Below are 19,826 nucleotides of genomic sequence, written 5' to 3'. Positions count from 1 at the left end.
TCTCTCCCAGAGCAGCAGCAGTAAAGCAACTGCAGTCTCAGGCACCTGCCAAATCCTTGTTTCGACAGGAGCAGAAAAGCTGCAAGCTGGAAAGCTGCCCCCGAGGAGCCCCCACGCTGCCCTCCTGCAGGGACCTGGGGCCAGCCCTGCTCCCACTGCACCCCCCGACACACCAGGCACCGGGTGCACAAGGCAGGGTGTGTGGGAGCAGCCCCAGGGCCAGCATATAAGCACTTTCCCACTTAAATGAATCCAGCTGTGGTTAATGAGCAAAACAAGAAATCGTTTACGTATTTTGTTTCCTGATCTTCTGTGTATGGAGCTGTCGGGGGAGAAGGAGGGAGATGCATTCCCGTGCCGCCCCCCGGACTGCTCGCCTGGGTGGGATGGGGGCGCACGGCACGGGCAGGGCAAGGTGTGCTGCTGTGGGTGGTGCAGGAGGGAAGGGCTCTGCTCTGTGCCACCGGGGAGCACCGAGTCTGCTTTGCCCCCCTCACCAGAGCCTTCGCCCCCTGACTGCGTTCTGGGGGGAACTGGGAGCTCTGGGGGCGAGCGGAGCCCTGGCAGCAGCACCGCGAGTGGAGGGCCAGGAGCTGGTCGTGGGTGATGGCTCGTGGGGCACGTGGAGCTGCTGAGCTCCAGGAGGCTCGTTAGCAGGGGGAGGCTCATCAGCAGGGCGCAGGGGCTGCTCCGAGTGGCCGTGCCTGCCATCTATGCCCGGGTGCGCTCGCGCTCTCAACAAAGAGCTTGTCATCTTTGTTCCCGATGTACTTGCACCCCCACAAAGGCTATCATTATCCTTTCTGTTATAATTAAGATCAATCAGATGGAATAATAGAGCAGAGGTCAAGGAAGGCTTTTACTTCCTTGGGGAATAAGGGACTGCTTTCGTCAGAAATACCAGGGAGCCAGTTTAATTGTTCCAAATCTCAGAAATTACTATCATGCCTTATAATTGCACGTCCTCCCGTATCGGAGGGAGGAGGCCAGCAAGAACTCCTTTGTTTCAGAGCACGCTCGCTGCCTGGCCCCGAAGCCGGCCCCACAGAACTCACCTGGCGGGCACCGAGGGAGCCCCACGGCCCCCGCGCTCCCCCACAGCCCCGGGGGCTGCTGCCATGGAGCAGCACGGCCAGATTAATTGTTATCAAGGTCTGACGGGTAATGTCACCGATACCGGGCTGGTAGGCGCATGCAGCTTCTCCGTGCCCTGGTAATTCAGCACGGATCCACAGGCTGGTGTGAGCGGAAGGGCTGGGACGGGAGCACTCTTGGGTCGGCCTCCCAGGTGCCACCCAGCTGCTGAGCTGGCTGAATTCTGCGGGGCAGGGCACAGTGCCCAGGGCTGCTGCTGCCGCGTCCCCTGTCATCGCTCATCAGGGACGTGCTGCTGCCCTCGTCCCGCTGCACCCCACCGCTGTGCTGAGTCCCCCGCCAGGCTCAGGGTGCAGCTGCTCCGCGGGGCTGTGCCGTGGAGCTGCACTGCGCCTCTGGCAGGGAGGGTACCGCCACTCTGCCACCATGCAGGAGGACCCTGCTTCTTGGCTGACACTGTGACCGCTAATGGAAACGTCTTTGCTCTCCGTATTAATTGAAATAAAGCGCAACGGCTCGTCGCTGGGCTCTGTGGGAGAAGCCGTACATAGGTTATCATCATCCCGCAAGACACAGTGCAGAAATGGAATTAGTTATGCCAGGCCATACTTAAAACACAGCTCACCGATGACTGATACAGCTGACAATTAATTTTATAAAGAGCAGTGCCACTGAACTGGAGGAAGGTGGGGAGGAGCAGCAGCTGCCCGCCTGCCCAGCGGGGTGGCCCTGGGGTGGGCTGGGGGCCCCGTCCCCGGGCAGGGCAGGGCAGGGTGAAGCCCCCCCTGCCAGCCCAGAGCCGCTGCTCTGCTTCCAGCAGGAGGAATACATATTCACAGGAAAAAAAAAAAGCAAAATAAAAAGATTGAAGTTTACATTTCTTTAGCCAAACCTTTTCTAAAGATGGGTGCGGGCAGACCCCGACCTGCCGTGACACTGAAGAACAGGCAGCAGAAGTGCTTTGCTGCTTTCCTCTGAGGGAACACACCAAGCAGCGACGGAGGGGACTGACAAACTGCATCACGTCTGCCCCGTGGGGTTTCAAGCTGACAAACCGCGTCTGGGAGCAGCACGTGCCCTGTCCCTGCGCCGTGGGCGGCCTCGTGCCGGTGATGCCGCTGCTGTGCCGGGCCTGGCACCGGCACGGGGCTGGGGGTGCTGGGCTCTGCCCCCGTGCTCCGGAGCTCCGGCAGCCCCGTAATCAATGCAGCCCAATAACTGCGATAACCACAGCCATCAGTAACCCAACACTTTTCCTGCCTTCCTGATGGCGAGCAGCGGGACTGTTCGCAATCTGTCAGGAATCATTAGGCGCCAGAGCCGCGTAATTTCGGAGGAGTGCACCAGGGGTCTTTTCAAGGGCAGCAGGCAGTGACAGCCAGCCGGCGGGGAGTTCTGCACAGCCTCTGTCTGGGGAGGGGATGCAAACAACGGCATTTCTCGGGGCAAGTTTGTGCCCCAGGGGCAGGTAAGGGGGAGGACAACACAAGCACCCCGCTGCAGTGGGACAGAGCCACCGTGGCACCCAGAAAAGTGATGGAGCAGAGCCCAGCTTTGTCCCCAGGGAGGCAGGGGCATGCATTTGGGCACATCCTGGGGGTGGGAGAAGCCCCCGCACCCCAGGACCACCCCCCTGCAGCCTTCCCCTGGCCGGCCCCTGCCTGCCCTGCCCAGCAGAGCTGCCTCGGGGTGCCCTGTGCGCCCTGCGGGCAGAAACAGCACAGCCAGCAGCCCCCTGAGCCCCCTGAGCCCCCCGAGTTTGCTGCCTGTCTGTTCTGCTCTCGGCAGCTTGGATGGGATCCACGTTTGGATTCCTGTTACATGCTGTGAAAGAAATACAAGTCTTGCCAAGCAGCTCTGGCAGAGGCAGCCCAGCCGTACCCCGCGTCCTGCCGCGCACGGAGCTGTGCCCCCAGCCCTGGCAGGAGCCGCTCCTGGGGCTGCGATGTCGCAGTGAGGAGCGTGGGGTGGTTCTGCTCACCTGAGTCCCTAACGCTGCGTTGACATTTCGTATTTCCTTTTCTGGAGTGGAAATCAAATCAAGCAGCGAACGCGCCCCAGACAGGTAGAACAAAATCAGGAGATTCTGAATAGCCGGATAACCCACGGATGTGACCGCCTGGGAGCGAGAGCATGACCGATTTATAACTACGCAGAGAAATAGCCACCTGTCCTAATTAGGCTAAGCTTTGTGTCCCAGATGTTGCGGGGCTGTGTGTTTGTAATTGTTTCCCAGCAGTGCCCGGACACAGGCGGGTTCAGCTAACCCTGCTGCTGGTACAGCACTGCTGTGCCCGCTGCCGTGCGTGCCAGGGCCAGGATGGGGCCAGCGGGGGACACGAGTGAAGGTGAGGGGAGCAGGGGACAGGGAAAGGTGGCCACCAGGTCACTGCCCAGCACCATGGTGCTCTCTGAACAGAGGGATGCGTGGAAAGCCCAGCACCTTGGGGACTTCAGCGCATGGGGACACTTTTGGGGCAAAACCCTTCTGGCTGTGCTGCATGGACCCTTCGCGGCGTGGGGCAGCTCAGGAGGGTCCCAGGACCACCAGGGCTCTGCGGCAGGGGCTGCAGGGGCAGAGGACCGGTGTGCCCCTTGCAGGGGTGAAGCTGAGCGTGGCCGGGGCAAGCTGAGCTGTGGTTCTGCAGGGCTCACCTGCGCCCCAAGGGTTAATCGCAGCACTCACTTCCCAAGATCTGCTACAGCGCATCTTAATAGTGATGGAAGATTAATTATTTTAGTCTCAGATAGCTGACTAGAATGGGCTTTTTGTATCTAAATATACTCTCTCTTTAGGAACCCATTTAATTTTATACCCTGATATAGATGACTAGGCTGGATGATTAGTTGAGAAAGAAGGAGCTTCTCTTCCCCCAGTTCAATTTGTAGCCTGAAAAGCTGCCGGAATGCTCCATTTCCTCCCTGCGGGCCGGCGCTGAGGAACCAGCACCCCGGCACAGCACCACGGCGCTGCCCTCGCCCCCTGCCCTGCGTGAGCGACCTGGGGGCGCAGGGGGCAGGGACACGGGGGGGTCGTGTGGGGCCGGGCAGGTCCCATCCCATGGTGGCAGGGCTGGAAGGGGCCAGCCTGGGGCACACCTCTGAGCATGGTTTGGTGGGCAGGGTGACCCTGCGGGGAGCTGTCTGTATGCACCAGGTGAGGCCCGGCCCTAGGAAGGGGAAATTCTCCGTGCCACCAAGGGCGAGTGGTGCCCGTGCCCGGTCCGTGGGGACACAGGGACCACAGGCAGTGGTCACGGCATCGCAAAGAGCCACAGGGAGCTGGTGTGGCCAAAACAAATGCCTGCGAGTCAAAGTCGTATCGATTCCAGCTCCATGAAGCAGCACTGGGGAGGAAAATCCATTTTCCTCATAGCTCGGAGAAGTGTATAATTTCCAGGCATCTGTCAGGCGGCCGCGGATCGTTAGAGCAGTTACAAGCTTCTCCGGAGCATGAGGGGAGAGGTTTGCAAGCTTAATTCGTGTATTCGTTGCGGTAAGGCAAATCTGGCACAAGCAGTACAGATCCCCCTTTGAGGCGGGTTTTTGGACAAGCGTTTCATTGCCAAAATGTCCCCGTCCCCCCCCTCGGAACAACCTGTCTGTTGGGACCTGGCAGCTGGCACAAGCTCAGTGCCTCTGCGGACACGGGGGACCCCAGCACCTCGCCGAGCCCTGCTGTCCCCACGTGCTGCTTTCCCTGCGCGCTGCATTCCACCTGTGGTCGCAGGACAGACCGACGGCACGGAGCTGGGGAAGCGAGGTCCGTGTCCTCGCGCCCTCCCTGGCCACGGCGCTCTGCCACCGCCCCGCGCCGCCAGCATCCTCTGCCTGTAATGAGGGGTTTCCATGGCAACCTTATTTGAGCGTTGCTAGTGACACAGATGTAAATTTTAAAATGAAATATTCAGACCACCGTGCTACCAGCATAAATAAGCCCCTGCGCGTGGCTAATTTACCATCGACTTAAAGCCACTCTGAAGCCCCCGGGGCCACCCGAGCCCCGGTGGCATGCGGCGGTCCCCGGGGAACAGCCCCCAGCTGCGGGGCAGCAGCACGCGGGGCAGCAGAAGGGGCTGCAGCAACCTCAGCACCTGCCTGGGGGCTGCAGGTCGGGGGGTTTTGTTCTCCTGACTCCCCATAACCGCAGCGAATCCTGACCTCCGGCACCCCGTGGCTCGCTCCAAGCCCCGGCTGTGCCGCAGCTCATTTCTTGGCTGTAGATCAAGCCGTAGGAGAATTATTTTCTATTTCCTCTGATTGCGATGTGAACATTTGGATGAAGCCCATCTCGAAGCCTTCCCATCCCTCCTTGCCGGCTCGCTGCCGCACAAAGTAGCCTTTGCGCATGACGCTGGATCCGAACCGCACGATGCGAGGGGCAGATACTGCTCTGGCTGAGCTATCTGCGCTCCCACATGTGTGACTCACTGATGATTAGATTGCTACTATTTTATTTGCTTATAAGTTGAACTGTCAGGATGCGAAGGAAACTTCTTTTTCCACTGGAAAACTTAATTTGCTGAAATAGTAACTGCGGGAGAGAGCAGGTTTCGCATTTCCTGTTGGATATCCAGGCGGTATCATTCAGTTTTGACATTTTGGAAATGAAAGACTGTTTTGATTCAGCTTTTTCTGCTCTTCAAGATTTAAGGCAAAAATGTTTTAAGACTTGAAACCAAACCAAAACGTTTCCAAGCCATCACACCGGCGTGTTTTGATGGACCCAACCTGCTTTTTTTCAGATCCCTGCTTCGCACTCAAGCTGTCTTTTTCTCTTCTCTGTGACGGTGAAACCTCCGCGGTGCTCGCTGGAGGTGGGCACGGGGTGGTGGCGGCCCCCGGGATCACAACGTGCTCCTTCCCACCCGTGCTGCCCACCAGCAACACGGGCAGGGGGTTGCATCAGGGGACTCTCCTCGATGCCCCGCTTCCCTTTGAGATAAGGACCAGCCCTACAAGAACCTGTGGAAGGGAAGTTTGGGATTAATGAGCAGTGCGTCTGACGCATTGCAACGCACAGGAAATCCGACTGTGTGTGTGCAAATGGTGCTGGCGGTGCTCAGAGCGTGGTCCTTGCTGGGTGAAGCCAAGGAACCCATCAGAAAAAGGCTGGAAAGCTGGGAAGGGCAAGGGCAAGGGCTGGCCTTTCCCCTCGGGAGCTGCACCCACGTTCCCCCTCCGTCCCCAGCCGCAGGGCCCAGCGGTCCTCCCCCCCGGAGGGACTCGGCTGCTGCCTGCGGAGCGCTGCAGGGGCTGGGGCACGCAGAGACTGGGGTGTGCTGGGGTTCACTGGGGAGTGCTGGCTGCGCTGGAGTGCCCTGGGGTGCGCTGGGGTGCGCTGGGGTGCAGGACTGCTCCTGGCACTTGGGGACAGGCTGGTGCAGGACGCCCGGTGCGGACCCACTGCCTGCAGACTGAGCGCCCCATCAATCCGCCTCAGCCCGGCGCGCAGAGTGTGGGGTCTGAGCAGCATCGTTAATAGCATCCGTGTAAGCTTCTCAGGGCTTCTGGTGTAATCAGCTCACTAAAACGTTGAGGACGGCAGCTCCTGAACTCGAGCAATCAAGCCGCATTCCTCCGGCAGCCTGGGAAGGGGCGCGCGCAGCCGGGCGGCGATAGCATCAGTATTAGTAACGGGAACCGGCGATACAGCTACTCACGGTTTAGCTCTTTCAGGAGCACAGCAGCAAAATGAGTGCCTTATGATTATTTCAGCATCCTTTTATCAAGCATTTGCAGTTCCCTAATTCCTCTAAGCCCCTCCAGCTGAGATCCTGGCAGCCATCAGATTTCCCCGCTCTCCGCGGCGCGGTGCGGCTCCAGCAGCACACAGCCGCGTGCCATCGCTGCCCGCGGGACACGGACCTGCCACCCCGGCTGGGACACGGGCATCGATGTGTCCTTGGTTTGTGGACAGCACGCAGGTGGCTCTTCATGGGGCACTGAAAGGCCTGCTTCACTTTTATGGAGAGCGAGAGCTGGTAGTAAATGAAATCGTGGCAGAGGGGAGAGCTTTGGCTCGCATTTAATTAGCTTTTTTTCAGTCGCCGGGACTTACAGTCTCATTCATCGCTTTGCTTAATTCGTGACATTTCACTCAGTTTGCACATTTGGGCCATCAAAGCAAATTCCAGGCCACGACCTGAAATCTGTCGCTGCGTGTGCACAGAAAGCAGGTTTGTTTCTGAGCAGCAGGAAAACAAACGTCTCCAAAAGCGCGAGACAAAACCGCCCTGGCTGGGCGGGCGGCTGCTGCCCGGGGCTGGGAGGCCTCCGGGGCTGGCTGCAAGCGCTGCAGGGCTCCGAGCATCCCTCCCAGCCTCCCACACCTCCCAGGCGTTACTGATATGGCGACAACATAAGCCGTTGTACGCTGCGATAGCTCTGCTTTCTGCAGAGCTGGTTTAGCAGATTAGATCAAGGTCAAACACGATCATGTTTCTTCCGCCAGCTCGGTATCTCCGGGTCGATTGTGCAGCGCAGAAGGGATTTCGCCAGCCGGGCAGGTTCCTGCTGCTCCTCCCCTCAGCCCGGCCTCCCAGCTGGCCAGGGGCACGGGCACCCCGCAGCACCCAGGGGACACCAGACAGCCTCTGCCCCTGCTGGTGGAGGCTGCAGAGACCAAAAGCACACAGGGAAGAGCAGATCTGGAGGCGATGCGCTCAGGAGTTGACATCGTTAGTTACTTCTCCTTCTTGTAGTGAGGAGGATGCCCTAATTCATCAGGGACGCCAGAGCCCCCCCATCTTCATCTCCCCGCTTCATCCTGGCCAGCTCTTGCTTCCCTGAAATACGCGTTTGCCCTTTACAAACTAAAGCCCGTTAAGTATCTCATTACAGAGCCACTACGCAGTGTTTTATTTCATGCTTTGTTAAGGACAGAACTGTTTAAATGCATCCTGGCAAAGGATCTAATAAGAAATTAGTCAACTTTCTGAAAGCATAAAATATGGCTTAACAGCGACATCCATTAAGAATCGGAGCGCACACGGCAAATAACCTGGGGACACTTCCCGCTGCTTCTGCTAACGCAGCGACTTCAAGGGCGCAGGTTCCTGCGGGGACACCCTGAGTGTCCCACCGTGTCCCCCTGCCAGCAGCCCCCTCCATCTGCGTCCTGGGGCCAGCCACCTCTTCCTTGCCTGACAACCCCGTCCTGTCCCATACGGTAGAACCGCACTGCCGACCACGAGTCGCCGGGCAGAGCCGCGACCGGGGCAGCCACCAGCAGCGAGTCCCGTCCGTGGGCCAGGAGGGGAAGCTGAAAGCAGGCAAGAGCCCGGCGGAGCTGCCAGGGCAGAGCAGCTGCAGGGTGCCCTTCTCACCCTGACACCAGGCTCAGCCCATAGCAGGATGAGGAGGGGAGCACGGAGCAGCGAGGGGAGCAGCAGCGTGCGTGGGGACCGTGGCACCCAGCCGCCCCCCCAGGGGACACGGGGCGTGATTCAGAGCTCACACCAGTCGTTGGCTGCAGACGACGTGTGTGAAATGTCTCCTAATGTGCTAAGGGAATTGGCTAATGAATTTGCTGAACCACTGCTAATTAAGGAATTAATATTTTAAGTCGTGGAAAGCGTAACAGGAGCGGGGAGAGAGCTCTCGGTGGCTGGGCCCGGCTGCGGTGCGGCTGATTTCTTGGTGGCAAAGGGAGGTTGGGACGTTTAGGGCCAGACTCTGCCACCCCATTGCCGCTGCGGGTCCCTTTTCTCCTTGGCCTGTGTGCAGGTGGCAATGCCTGGTGTCCCTGGTCCAGCCGGGCAGGTGCTCACATCTTGCAGTGCCTGAGTCTGAGCCCTGTAAAGGCCCCGATCCAGCAAGTCCAAGGAAGCGGGGACTGAGCTCTCCACGTGCAAGTCACCTCTGCGTGAGCGCGCACCTCTGCGGAAAGCAGAGCGGGTACCCGAGCGTTTCCAGGATCAGCACTTAGATATATAATGAGAGGCAACAGATGGCTGGAGCAAACAGGCTGGGGGAGCTGCAGAGCAGCCGGAGCATCATGAACAGCATAACAAGCAGCTCCGCCGCGCGCTCTGCAGCGTCACCGCCGCGGCGGGTTTAAGGTCCCTGCAACTTTCTTCCCCGTCAGGCGTCCTCCGGGCGCAATCCTCAGGGCAGGCAGGGAGCAGCAAGGCTGGCGGTGCTTGTGCTCCAGGCATCGTGGCACGGGCAGGAGCAGCTCAGGCTCCTGCAGCCCATGGAGTGCTGCGGGCAAGCCCTGCCCAGAGCCGGGCTGAGGCTCACCGGCACCCGCCGGCACCCCCGTGCTCTGCTGATCCTGTCCTGGTGCCCACGCCACCGGCTGCCACGAGGCGCTGGTGGTGCCCCGTGGTGCTCCACGCTGCCGGCACTGCCACCAGCCGGCAGGACCGCGCTGTCCCGCTCTGCCCCAGTGCTGGTGCTGCCAGCACAGCACCCGCAGCGCTATCACTTATATGTCAGAAGCAAACGTTCAAGGGCATTAAAGTCACCAGGTGGTGTTAGTGGTGGTTGACCTCTGGGGACACTGCACGCGTCCATGGTAATAACCCCAAAGTGTCCCTGCGATCCAGCTCTCACCTCAAAAGGCTCCTTTCTTCCTTTTCATGCCGGTCCTACCCTAATTGCTAGAATCTGAAATGCAGACAATCAGGTTAAATCTAAACGTTAAGCGTTGTGCTGTTGCCTGAAGTCTGTAACAGCACGTGGGATTAAAGGCCCGGGGTGAGCCAGAGGATCGCCGTGCCTTCCTGGAGGACAGCTGGGGCAGGGCGCGGGGCTGTGGGGGCAGAACCTTCACCCCTGCCCAAGCCCCAGGCTGCACATCCCCGGGGCAGCCCTGCTGCTGGGGTTTGACCTCGGTTTGCACTCACTGCCCCTTTGGGCTCTGGAGCCTCGCAGCCCCCGTGTCCCCTTGGCGCTGCCCTCGGGAGCCCAAGCACCCCCCATCGCTGCACGCGTTGCGCGCCTCCCCTGGCAACTGCTGTTTCCATGGGAAATGTCGCCGCTCGGCTTCTGCTGGCTTCCTGCAGCACTTCGCAGAGCTGCGGTGGGGCTTAGGGCTCATTTCGTGCTGTGGGCTGCAGCCCAGCCAGACCTATTGGTGGTGCATGCACCCACATCTCACGCAGCGTGCTCCCCGGCCGGGCGGCCGTGGCACGGCTCTGCCTGCCCTCGCCTCCCGCATGAGGCTTTGCCCCCGGGTGACTTCGCAGGTCGGACAGTGTGGGGGGCTGGAGGAAGGTAATCGTGTGCTCTCCATCCGGCGGTGGGGGGAAGACAATAGGGAAGAGCCACGGGCTAATCAGGCTCTGAAATAACTGTATTTGCTGATGGCAATTGCAAAAATAAAGGCTTTTCATAGAGGCGAGGCACAGCAACAAACTCAGCGTGAGCAAACAAACCTCTCTGAACAGCTGACCTCTAGATAAATAGACCAAATAGCAGCTCTGAGACGGCACGATAAGGCCACCGAGCCCCAGCAGAAAGGGAATCAGCACAGGTTCATTATTGCCTCCCTGTAATAAGCACGTTTGGGAGAGCAGCGGGCTTTCAATCAGCCGCCGCTCTCTGGGGGGCTGATTTTGTGCTGCGGGCACAGCTGTAATTTCATGCCCAGAATTGCCGAATTCCCACTTTTCCCCCCTCTTTTGCAGACGGCAGGCCGGAGGCAGCGCTGCTCCCCGCGAGCCCTGACCCCCTGGGCACGGAGCAGCCGGCGGAGGAGGCGGTGGGCAGCGCCGGGGGACCCGGGCATGGCTCAGCCCTCAACCTGCTGCCCCCGGCGGAGGACGGCGCTGAGCCGGCGGCAGAGGCACCCACGCTGCCCACGCGGAGCCACGTCCCGCCGGCACCCGCCGCCGCCCCTGGGGCTGATGCAAAACAAACTGTCAAGAAAAAGCTGCCGGCTCCAAAGCAAGCAAATACAGCCAGGAAGCACCTGAAGCCCAAGCCCACCCTGCCGGGGACCCCCAAGGCTGTGAGCGTGCCGGGCTCCAGGCTCCCCGTCTCCTCCCAGGAGCCGCCCGTGCCAGCAGAGGCAGCGACTGGGGAGGGGACACCGGGGCTGAGCCCTCCTGAGCTGCCCTGGGGGGGCCGGGACCCCACCAGCCGCCCTGTGCTGCAGATCTCCCTGTCCACCCTGCCACCAGCAGCTGCTCGTCCCTTCCCCAGTGGCCCTGGTGATGCCAGCACGGCCCCGACCACGGCTCCCACGGGTGCTGCTGTTAACCACACGGACAGTGTGGAGAGCGAGGGGAACGGCTCCACGCTGGAGGAGAGCCAGGAAACCACCACCTCCACCATCATCACCACCACCGTCATAACCACGGAGCCCACCCCGGGTAAGCTGGCATGGGGATGCTGTGCCGAGGGTCCAGGTGGGTTCCGGAGGTGGCGGGGGGCAGCTCTGCCCACGGGGCTGGTTGGCACGTGCTGGGGTCCTGGGGCTGTCTGGAACCTTCTGCGCTTCGGCGGCGTGGGTTTCCCCAAAAGCTGCCCTGCAGCAGTGCCTGAGCACCTCTGGTGAGAAGGGTTGTGTCCCTAGCCGTGGTTTCCCACTCAAAAAGAAGCGGGGTGGGTGCATGCTGCTGGCGGGGCCAGCCTGGGCCCCAGGGCAGCGTCTGACGTGCGTCCCCCCCAGTCCGCTGCAGCGTGAGCTTCTACGACCCCGAGGGCTACATCGACTCCACCGACTACCCCCCGCTGCCCCTGCACAGCTACCTGGAGTGCACCTACAACGTCACCGTCTACACGGGCTACGGCGTGGAGCTGCAGGTGAGAAGTGCGTCGGGGGGGGGGTCACCACGGCTCGGCCCCCCTGCACCACAGCAGCAAGGGCTCAGCGGGCTGTGGGACCAGGCACAGCCTCCTGGGCTCTTGTGCTTGCTAAAAGTGCCCATCCTGGAGAAAAAAATAGATAGTTTTCTTAGGCTGGGTAATAAATAAACTGTACGAGGGAACGGGTACATCCTGAACGTCAGCTATGATCAAAGCGCTAAAATGGCATGCAATTAATTTAGCAGGGAGATGCTGCCAGGCGACTTGCAGAAAAGCCGCTCAGCCCTCGTGGGAAGGGGCGAAGCAGCGCGGCCGGCACGGCCCCTCCCCAGCCAGCATTGCCTGGACAAACTCCTGCCCTGGTGCGGGGCTCGTGCCTGACGGTGGCAGTGAAACCAGGCGTGCAAACGGGCATTGCACACCGCGTAAAGGGGGACTGCACGCCGTGTAAATGGGGACTGCACACCGTGTAAAGGGGGACTGCACACCGTGTAAAGGGGCATTGCACACCGTGTAAAGGGGGACTGCACACCGCGTAAAGGGGGACTGCACACCGTGTAAATGGGGACTGCATGCCGTGTAAAGGGGGACTGCACACCGTGTAAATGGGGACTGCATGCCGTGCAAACAGGCATTGCACACCATGCAAACTCCGTCCTGAGGTGGGGAACCAGGGCTACATTTACGTGGGAACAGGTCTGCAAATGCCACGAGCTGGTTTTCAGGGGAGTGCAGAGCATGCAGCAAGGGCAGGCTGCAGCACTCCGTGAGCAAGCCCCCCCCCCCCCAGCAGGCGCTGTGCAAATGCCTCAAAGCCTGGAGGAGGCTGGGGGGTGCTGGGGAGCAGCGCGGAGGGGCAGGGGAGGCCACCAAGCACCCTTGGCACATTTCAGACACCGTTGGTTCAGGCTCAGTGCTCTGCTCTGCTGTCCTTTGTAGTTCTTGTGTTCTCCCCAAGTCACAATTTGTATCCAATTAAAATGCATTAACTTTTAATCTGTGTAGCCAAGCATGGGCATTAAAAAGAGCGGCAGTTCCAGCGAGCTGGTCCATGCCGTCCCCTCGGCTGGCACGTGCAGGGGGCTGACCTCGTGGCACGGCCGTGACCGTGGGTCGAGCCCCGATGGGGACATTGCCGGGGTCCCAGCGGCACAGCGCAGTGATGGCGGTGGCACAGGGCCACACGCTGCTATTTGTGGATGCCTCAGCCGCTTCCCCGTGGCAGTAACCCTGCCTCCCCAAATCCTCGGGGTGCCAGAGACAGCCTGCGCTGCTGTAAACCCACCGCCGTCCATAACCCATCGGGTGACACCGCTCCTGACCTCGCTCCCGTTGTAAGCTGAGATTTTAATGGAGCATAAAATGAGCCTCCCCACCCCCCGAGCCTCGCGATTTGTTTTGCTGCTGCTTCTGAGGCTTCCAGACAAATGAAATCATGAAAGCGGGTCTGCACTGCCTGGGCACGGCCTGCCTGGAGCGGGCCCTGCTCACGCCGTGCTTGGGCCGTGCCGGTGCAGGTAACGGCAGGGGATGGGGCCGGGGACCACCCCCCTGCCCTGCCTGGTACCAGGGGCGATGGGCTCGCTCTGTGGCCCCATACAGCTTGCACTTTGGGGAGTAATTAGCATGGGCATGCTGGCAGTCGGCAGTCCTAATTATGCCTTATTTCCCATTAGAAGGGTGGGCTGGAGGGGCTGGAGGGCAGTGGGTGCCACCATCCCTGGTGCTGCCCGTGCCTCGCCTGGCACTGGCGGACTCCCTCACTGCTTTTTGGTTCTTTACACGTCCAAGAACCGCGAGCTTCAGCAGCTCTGAGGCTAATTACATCGGGCGGGTGCTGAAGTAACACAGTGCCACTTCCTCGGCTGCCTCACAGCGCCAGGGATAAGTGGTTAATGTTTAAGTGATTTTATTTAATTCCCAGCCCCTGCAGTGGAGATGAGCAGGGGAGGCGTGGGGCAGGGCAGGAGGCGTGGGGCAGGGCACTGGGGAGCTGGGGGCTCCCGGGGTAGCACAGGGCAAGATCTGCCCAGGATTCAGCACACGCTGAGCACCCGGGGTGGGTGCTGCTTCCTAAGGGTGGATCCTGAACCCTCTGGAGTACGGGTGAGATCTGCCTCTGGTGATGAGCGGGCACAAAGCCTGGCTGTCCGCGTGGTGTCAGCGCGGTGCTGGGGCTGCCAGGGCCATGGTGAGCAGCAGGCAGTGTCCCCAGGGCCCCCAGCATCCCCGCGCTGCAGCGGCGCTCACAGCATCCTGCAGGGCCCCGCCGAGCTCCATCCCTGCCCAGGCCAGGGCCCTGCAGCAGCTCAAGAGGCAGAGCCGCCAGCTCCAAGAATATTTTGTGAAATTGGATTTTATTATTTATTTTTTTTAAATCTTGAATTTTCTTGGCAGGAAATAGAATTTCCCTAAAGAGATTTTCTAGTGGGTGAGCAAGCCTGACAGTCTGAGTTAAGGATCCCTCCTGGCTTCCCGGCAGACTTTTAAGGGCTGACACGGGTTCCGTCTCCGATCAGAGCAGGAACTTGTCCTCCGCAGCCCCTGGCAGGAAGCCGCCCATATGGTGCCTCTCGCAGCGGCTGACGGTCCCTGGCGCACGGCCACCGCCTTCGTCTGGAGCTGCCGGCTGCTCCGGAAAGGAAGGGGTCCCCTGGGGGTGCCCGTGACCCGGCACTGCCACCCCTCTCTCCATGACGTCCCCACGCCCCGACCTGGCAGAGCAGGCGGCAGAGCGGTGCCTGCGCCCCGTGGCACCCGCAAAGGGGCTGGGGACACCGCGGCTCCAGGGAACTGCTGTGCCTTGCTCCGCTCCTCTGGGCTCCGTCTGCCCCACGTTCCCCCATCCCAAGGGCAGAACGGGTGGAGGGAGGGAAGGAGGTGGTGGCAGAGCCGAGCTGCCCGGGTGTCCTCAGCTGCTGTGCTCTGGAGGCACCCTCAGCGTCCGCTTTCCGATGTGCTGCAGCGGCTCGGTGCTAGGCAGCCTCTTTGATGCCAGTCGTCACCGGAGGAAGCTAGCTGGGGAACAGGTTTGCCTTTGATTTCAGAACAAAATGTGTTAGAAACCCTGGAAACGGCTGTGCGGTGATTCAGACCCGGCTCAGGAAGCAAAACTGCCCCAGCGAGAGCTGGAGGGAAGTCATTAGCGCGGTGCGCAGCCACTTAGCTGCTCTTGGATCCCGAACTCCAAATAACTCGTCCTCGGCGATGGTTAATTCACCCCACCGGTTAGCGAGCACATCTGAGCCAGGTGCGATGTGTGCACCATGCCGGGCAAGTGTTTCCAGCACAAAACCGGGAGGCGAGGAACTCGTCTGCGGCTGTCGGGTCCAGGGCTGCCCTCCTCTGCCGGGGCACGTACTCTGCTGGGCCAGAGTAAGGCGAAGGCAGAAGGAGTAAGCCTCTCTGCTGCAGAGTAAGGCAAAGGCAGCTCCTGGGGTAGAAGCACGGCCCGGGCTGGACCCTGTGGCTCTGCCCTTGCTCAGCCCCGTCCTGCAGCACCAACTCCAGCAAAGGCAACGAGGTGAGGCCGGGGCTGTTCCTGGCACCGCGTAGTGCTCAGGGGCAGGGAGGGAGCCGTGTGTCGGGCTCGGTGCCGTTCCTCCCGAGGAAGCCTTGCTTCTGCCCGCAGATCAGAGGGGGCTGCACATGGGACGTCCCCGCGCAGCTCCTGCCAAAGCGCCCTGGCACCGTGCTGGCGCGGCAGCCGCACATCTGCGGGGTGGGGAGACGGGCACGCCAGTGACAGCAGCGAGAAGCCCTTCCAGTCACAACATCGCACAGGGTGTGCAGTTACAGGCTGCGGTGTGCGCTAAATATAGAGCCCTGGGCCGCGCACTTAGGGAAACAAACGATCTGATGAGCATCTTTCTGCTGAAACATGAGCCCATTTATTAAGCTAAATGGACGTGAAATGCAAATGTGGGGTTACTTCTTCAGCTTTTTCCAAATAATAATTAAAGCCTTTGGGGCTGCTCATTAGGCGCGTTTGCTGTGACTCCCCACCCGCTCCGGGTGCGGGACCCCAGGGAGGGTTCCTGGTGTGAGTGCAAGTCACAGGGCACACAGAAGAGCCCAGCTCTGGTGCATCCGACCTCAAGCAGCATATCAAGCACCACGACGCGTGGGAGCTGTGTGTGCCTGGGGCAGGGACGTGGCCGTGCTCCCGGCCCCCCGGGACGGCTGCCTTCGCCCCCGCAGCCTCACAGCTCTCTGCTCCCCCCAGGTGAAGAGCGTGAACCTGTCAGATGGAGAGGTGCTCTCCATCCGCGGCGTGGACGACGACAGCCTGGTGGTGCTGGCCAACCAGACGCTGCTGGTGGAGGGCCAGGTGATCCGCAGCCCCACCAACACCATCTCCGTCTACTTCCGCACCTTCCAGGACGAGGCGGTGGGCACCTTCCAGCTGCACTACCAGGGTAGGTGCCCCCCGCCGGCTCCTCGGCCCCATGGGGTGGGAACGTGCTGGGCTCTGCCCCCTGAGGCCGGTGCACAGGGCAGGAGCGAGCAGCAGCCTCAGCGGTGCCCTTGGCAGAGGGTCTGACGTGCGCCACGGTGGTTGTGCTCCTCGCCCCGTTGCTGTCCCCATTCGGCAGCTTTTCCTGCACTGACTCTGACTAAATGTCTATTTTTTTCCTTGAGAAGCCATAAAAAATGCATGTGTTCAGGCAAATTTATTCTAAAATAGAAACTGGGTCTGTCCAAAAGCAGCAACAGGTGGGAAGCAGCGGCAGGGTGCAGCCGGCCCCTCGGCGGGCGCTGCCCGTGGCACCGCGGGCGCATCCAGCACGCCCTCGGTGCTCAGCCCCGGTGCCCGGGAGCAGCCCAGCCTCGAGCCGTGCGGTGTCGTTCCAGTGTTCATGCTGAGCTGCAGCTTTCCACGGAGACCCGACTTCGGAGAGGTCACCGTCATGGACCTGCACTCGGGGGGGATCGCCCACTTTCACTGCCACCTGGGCTACGAGCTGCAGGGCCCCAAGGTGCTCACGTGCATCAACGCCTCTCGGCCCCACTGGAGCAGCCCAGAACCCATCTGCTCAGGTGCGAGCCTTGCTGGCTGGGGGGCTGTCAGCTCCCCGCTGAGCTCAGCGGGGCGTCTCCCCCCTTCTACGGTGCAGAAGCCCCCCCATAAATAAGTGCTCATCCCCGTGCCCCTGCCCTCACCTCGCCCGTGCTCTGCGTTGGCAGCGCCCTGCGGCGGCACCGTGCACAACGCCACCATCGGCCGCGTCCTCTCGCCCAGCTACACGGGCAACCAGTCGAGCAGCATGTACTGCGTGTGGACCATCGGGGCCCCCCCGGGCCAGAAGCTGCACCTGCACTTCGAGAAGCTGCTGCTGACCGAGAAGGACAGGTGAGGTGCTGGGAGCCTGCGGCGGGGTCTGCGCCAAGCTTCGTCCTGCTCAGGGCGAGGAGCGGGGTGGCGCCTGGGTGCTGCCCAAATATCACCAAAGCCTGGAAGCCCCGGCTGGGCTCAGCCCCACCTCCTGCCCTCCTGGTGCCAGGGCTGCGGGTGTCCCGGGGGCAGCGCCAGGAGGAGAGCCGGTGAGGAAGGGGCAGAGGAAGGCCCCGGTGCAGGAGAGGAGGGTCCTGGCTGAGGCATTCAAGCACTCAGGAGGCAAGGTCTGAGCAAAAAGGGCTGCTTGCTGTCCTGAGGACGTGCTCCTGGTGCCGGGGGGTCGTGCAGGTGCCCTGCCCTCGCCACGTGCAGGGTGCTGCAGCGTGCTGGGTCACGCTCGTCCTCTCCTGTCCCCGACCACGCCGTGCCCAGCACCGCTCTTCACCAGGGCACGAGAAGCTGCAGGTCCCGGGCCGTCAGCATCCGTAAGAGAAAGCACACGCTTATGGCACCGATGCGTGTTTAAAGAGCGTAAGAACGCGGTCTGGCAACAGGCAGTAAAGCAGGTTTATGGGCTGTAGTAAAGGAAAGGCTAAAGCTCCTGTTTATGGCGCAGTAAAAGAGACTTTTCTGGCTGGTGAAGTTTTGTTTGCATGATTTCTTTAAAATGCCGTGTTCTGGGCACACCGGGGAGCAGGCGCTGGTGCGAGGAGGAAGGGCTGGGTCCCCCCCAGCCCCGCGTGTCCCCGTCCCCTGCAGGCACCGCGTCCCCCCAGCACCTCCCTCCCTGGGAGCGGGTCCCAGGGGCCAGGAGCCAGGTCTGGGGCTGGCCAGGGAAGCGGCACTGTCCCCGCTGGACCTGGCAGGGCTCCCCCCGTAACACGCCGCGTGTCCCGGCGCAGGATGGTGGTGTACAGCGGGGACTCCAACCGCTCCGCCGTGCTCTACGACTCGCTGCGAGCCGACAGCGTGCCCTTCGAGGGGGTGATCAGCGACGGCTCCTCCATCCGGATCGACTTCCTCGCCGAGGAGCCCGCCGCCGCCACGGCCTTCAACATCCGCTTCGAAGGTGACCCCCCCGTCGCGGCAGACCTGAGGGCAGCGGGCGGTGGGGACTGCAGGAGGGGTCCCGGCCCCGTGCTCCGTGCGCTGCCGTCCCCGTGGTGCTGGGCTCTCCGAACCTCCTGCGGCTGCGGCAGCTTTGGGGAATGTGCTTCCCAGCAAGAACTAGGCACAGTGAAATCCTGTTTGTTCCAACCGAGGGCTGTGTTGGTGAGCATAGTGCCCGGGGGAGGTGTCTGTGTGCCTGGCACAGGGCTCCTCCAAACCCAACCCAAAAATGCCGGCAGGCTGCAGGAGGTGCGCAGCCCCCACGGCCAAAGGCCCCGTCTGTCCCCGTCCCTCGGGGCCACGCAGGGCCCGGTTTATCCCGACCCCTGCCCTGTGCACGTCGCCTGCCCTCCCGTGGTCACCGCATCCGTCAGGCGGGGTGCCAAAAGCTGTTGTGGTGGTTCCTGCAGAATTCTTTCCCCGTGCTGTTTGAGTCGCCTGGCTGTTATTTGGGTCCCACATTTCTGCAGTGTAATAACCTGTGCCCCGAGTTAACAGCTGTCCCCTTACACTTCCCAGACCTCCTGGCAAGCCCTCAAACCATGCTGCCCCCCCTGTGCCTGCCTCAGGCAGCCCTGCCGGCTTCGGGGGGGGACAGGACCCAGCGCCCCCCCCACTTCCCACGGGAAGAAGTGGGGTTTGGTTAAGGCTGCGTGGCTCGGGACAGATAAGTGGCTGTTCATCCTAAAGTACACCCTGGGAGAGGCATTTGCGTGGCCGTGCATGGCGGGGACGGAGGGACAGGTGTCTGCAGAGCCCCGGGGCTCCTCCAGCACCCCCGAAGCTGGGAGCAGGGACGGTGAGGAGCTGGGAGGCAGCGCCGTCCCCAGCCAGCTCCGCGCCCGCACCGCTACCGGGGGCTTCTCTCACAGCCTTCGAGCGGGGCCACTGCTACGAGCCCTACATCCAGAACGGGAACTTCACCACCTCCGACCCCACCTACAACCTGGGCACCACCGTGGAGTTCACGTGCGACCCCGGGCACTCCCTGGAGCAGGGCCCCGCCGTCATCGAGTGCGTCAACATGCGGGACCCCTACTGGAACGACACGGAGCCGCTGTGCCGCGGTGAGTGACGTGCCGCGGGGCGACGCCGGGCCCTGCACCGACGCCACGGCACCGCCTGACCCTGCCCGCCTCTCCTGCAGCCATGTGCGGGGGGGAGCTGACGGCCGTGGCCGGGGTCATCCTGTCCCCCAACTGGCCGGAGCCCTACGCCGAGGGAGAGGACTGCATCTGGAGGGTGCACGTGGGCGAGGAGAAGCGGCTGTTCCTGGACATCCAGCTGTGAGTAGCTCCCGGGCATGGCTGCGTGGCCCTGCCCGCCACTGCCAGCCCTGCCTGTGCCGCTGCGGCATGCCCCTGCCCAGGGACCTGCTTGGGTTCTGTTCCCCCCCCTCGGTGCTTCTCTAATCCCCTGCAGTGTGCTCAGCACCCAGAGGGAGGCACCGAGTGCTGCTCCAGAAATTCAAAGTGCTGTTGCAGCACCCATCACCCTGCAGCACCCATCACCTTGCAGCACCCAT

The 19,826-nt window shown here is 61.6% G+C and overlaps 1 protein-coding gene across 2 annotated transcripts in view; it reads left to right on the top strand.

Annotated features, from left to right (window-relative positions):
• The window catches only part of SEZ6L (seizure related 6 homolog like), a 37,145-nt gene that overhangs the window by 10,117 nt on the left and 7,202 nt on the right, over positions 1–19,826 (top strand). For both annotated transcript variants that reach the window (XM_035340160.1, XM_035340158.1), the window contains exons 2-9: positions 10,731–11,417; positions 11,717–11,850; positions 16,079–16,271; positions 16,708–16,893; positions 17,041–17,206; positions 18,094–18,260; positions 19,174–19,368; positions 19,449–19,587. In XM_035340160.1, coding sequence (XP_035196051.1) covers positions 10,731–11,417; positions 11,717–11,850; positions 16,079–16,271; positions 16,708–16,893; positions 17,041–17,206; positions 18,094–18,260; positions 19,174–19,368; positions 19,449–19,587 — 1,867 coding nt within the window. The remainder of the gene's footprint in view (positions 1–10,730; positions 11,418–11,716; positions 11,851–16,078; positions 16,272–16,707; positions 16,894–17,040; positions 17,207–18,093; positions 18,261–19,173; positions 19,369–19,448; positions 19,588–19,826) is intronic.

Source organism: Oxyura jamaicensis, chromosome 15 (assembly GCF_011077185.1).
Source record: "Oxyura jamaicensis isolate SHBP4307 breed ruddy duck chromosome 15, BPBGC_Ojam_1.0, whole genome shotgun sequence".
In the NCBI taxonomy this organism is placed as follows: Eukaryota; Metazoa; Chordata; class Aves; order Anseriformes; family Anatidae; genus Oxyura; species Oxyura jamaicensis.
This window is presented reverse-complemented; position numbering and strand designations above follow the sequence as displayed.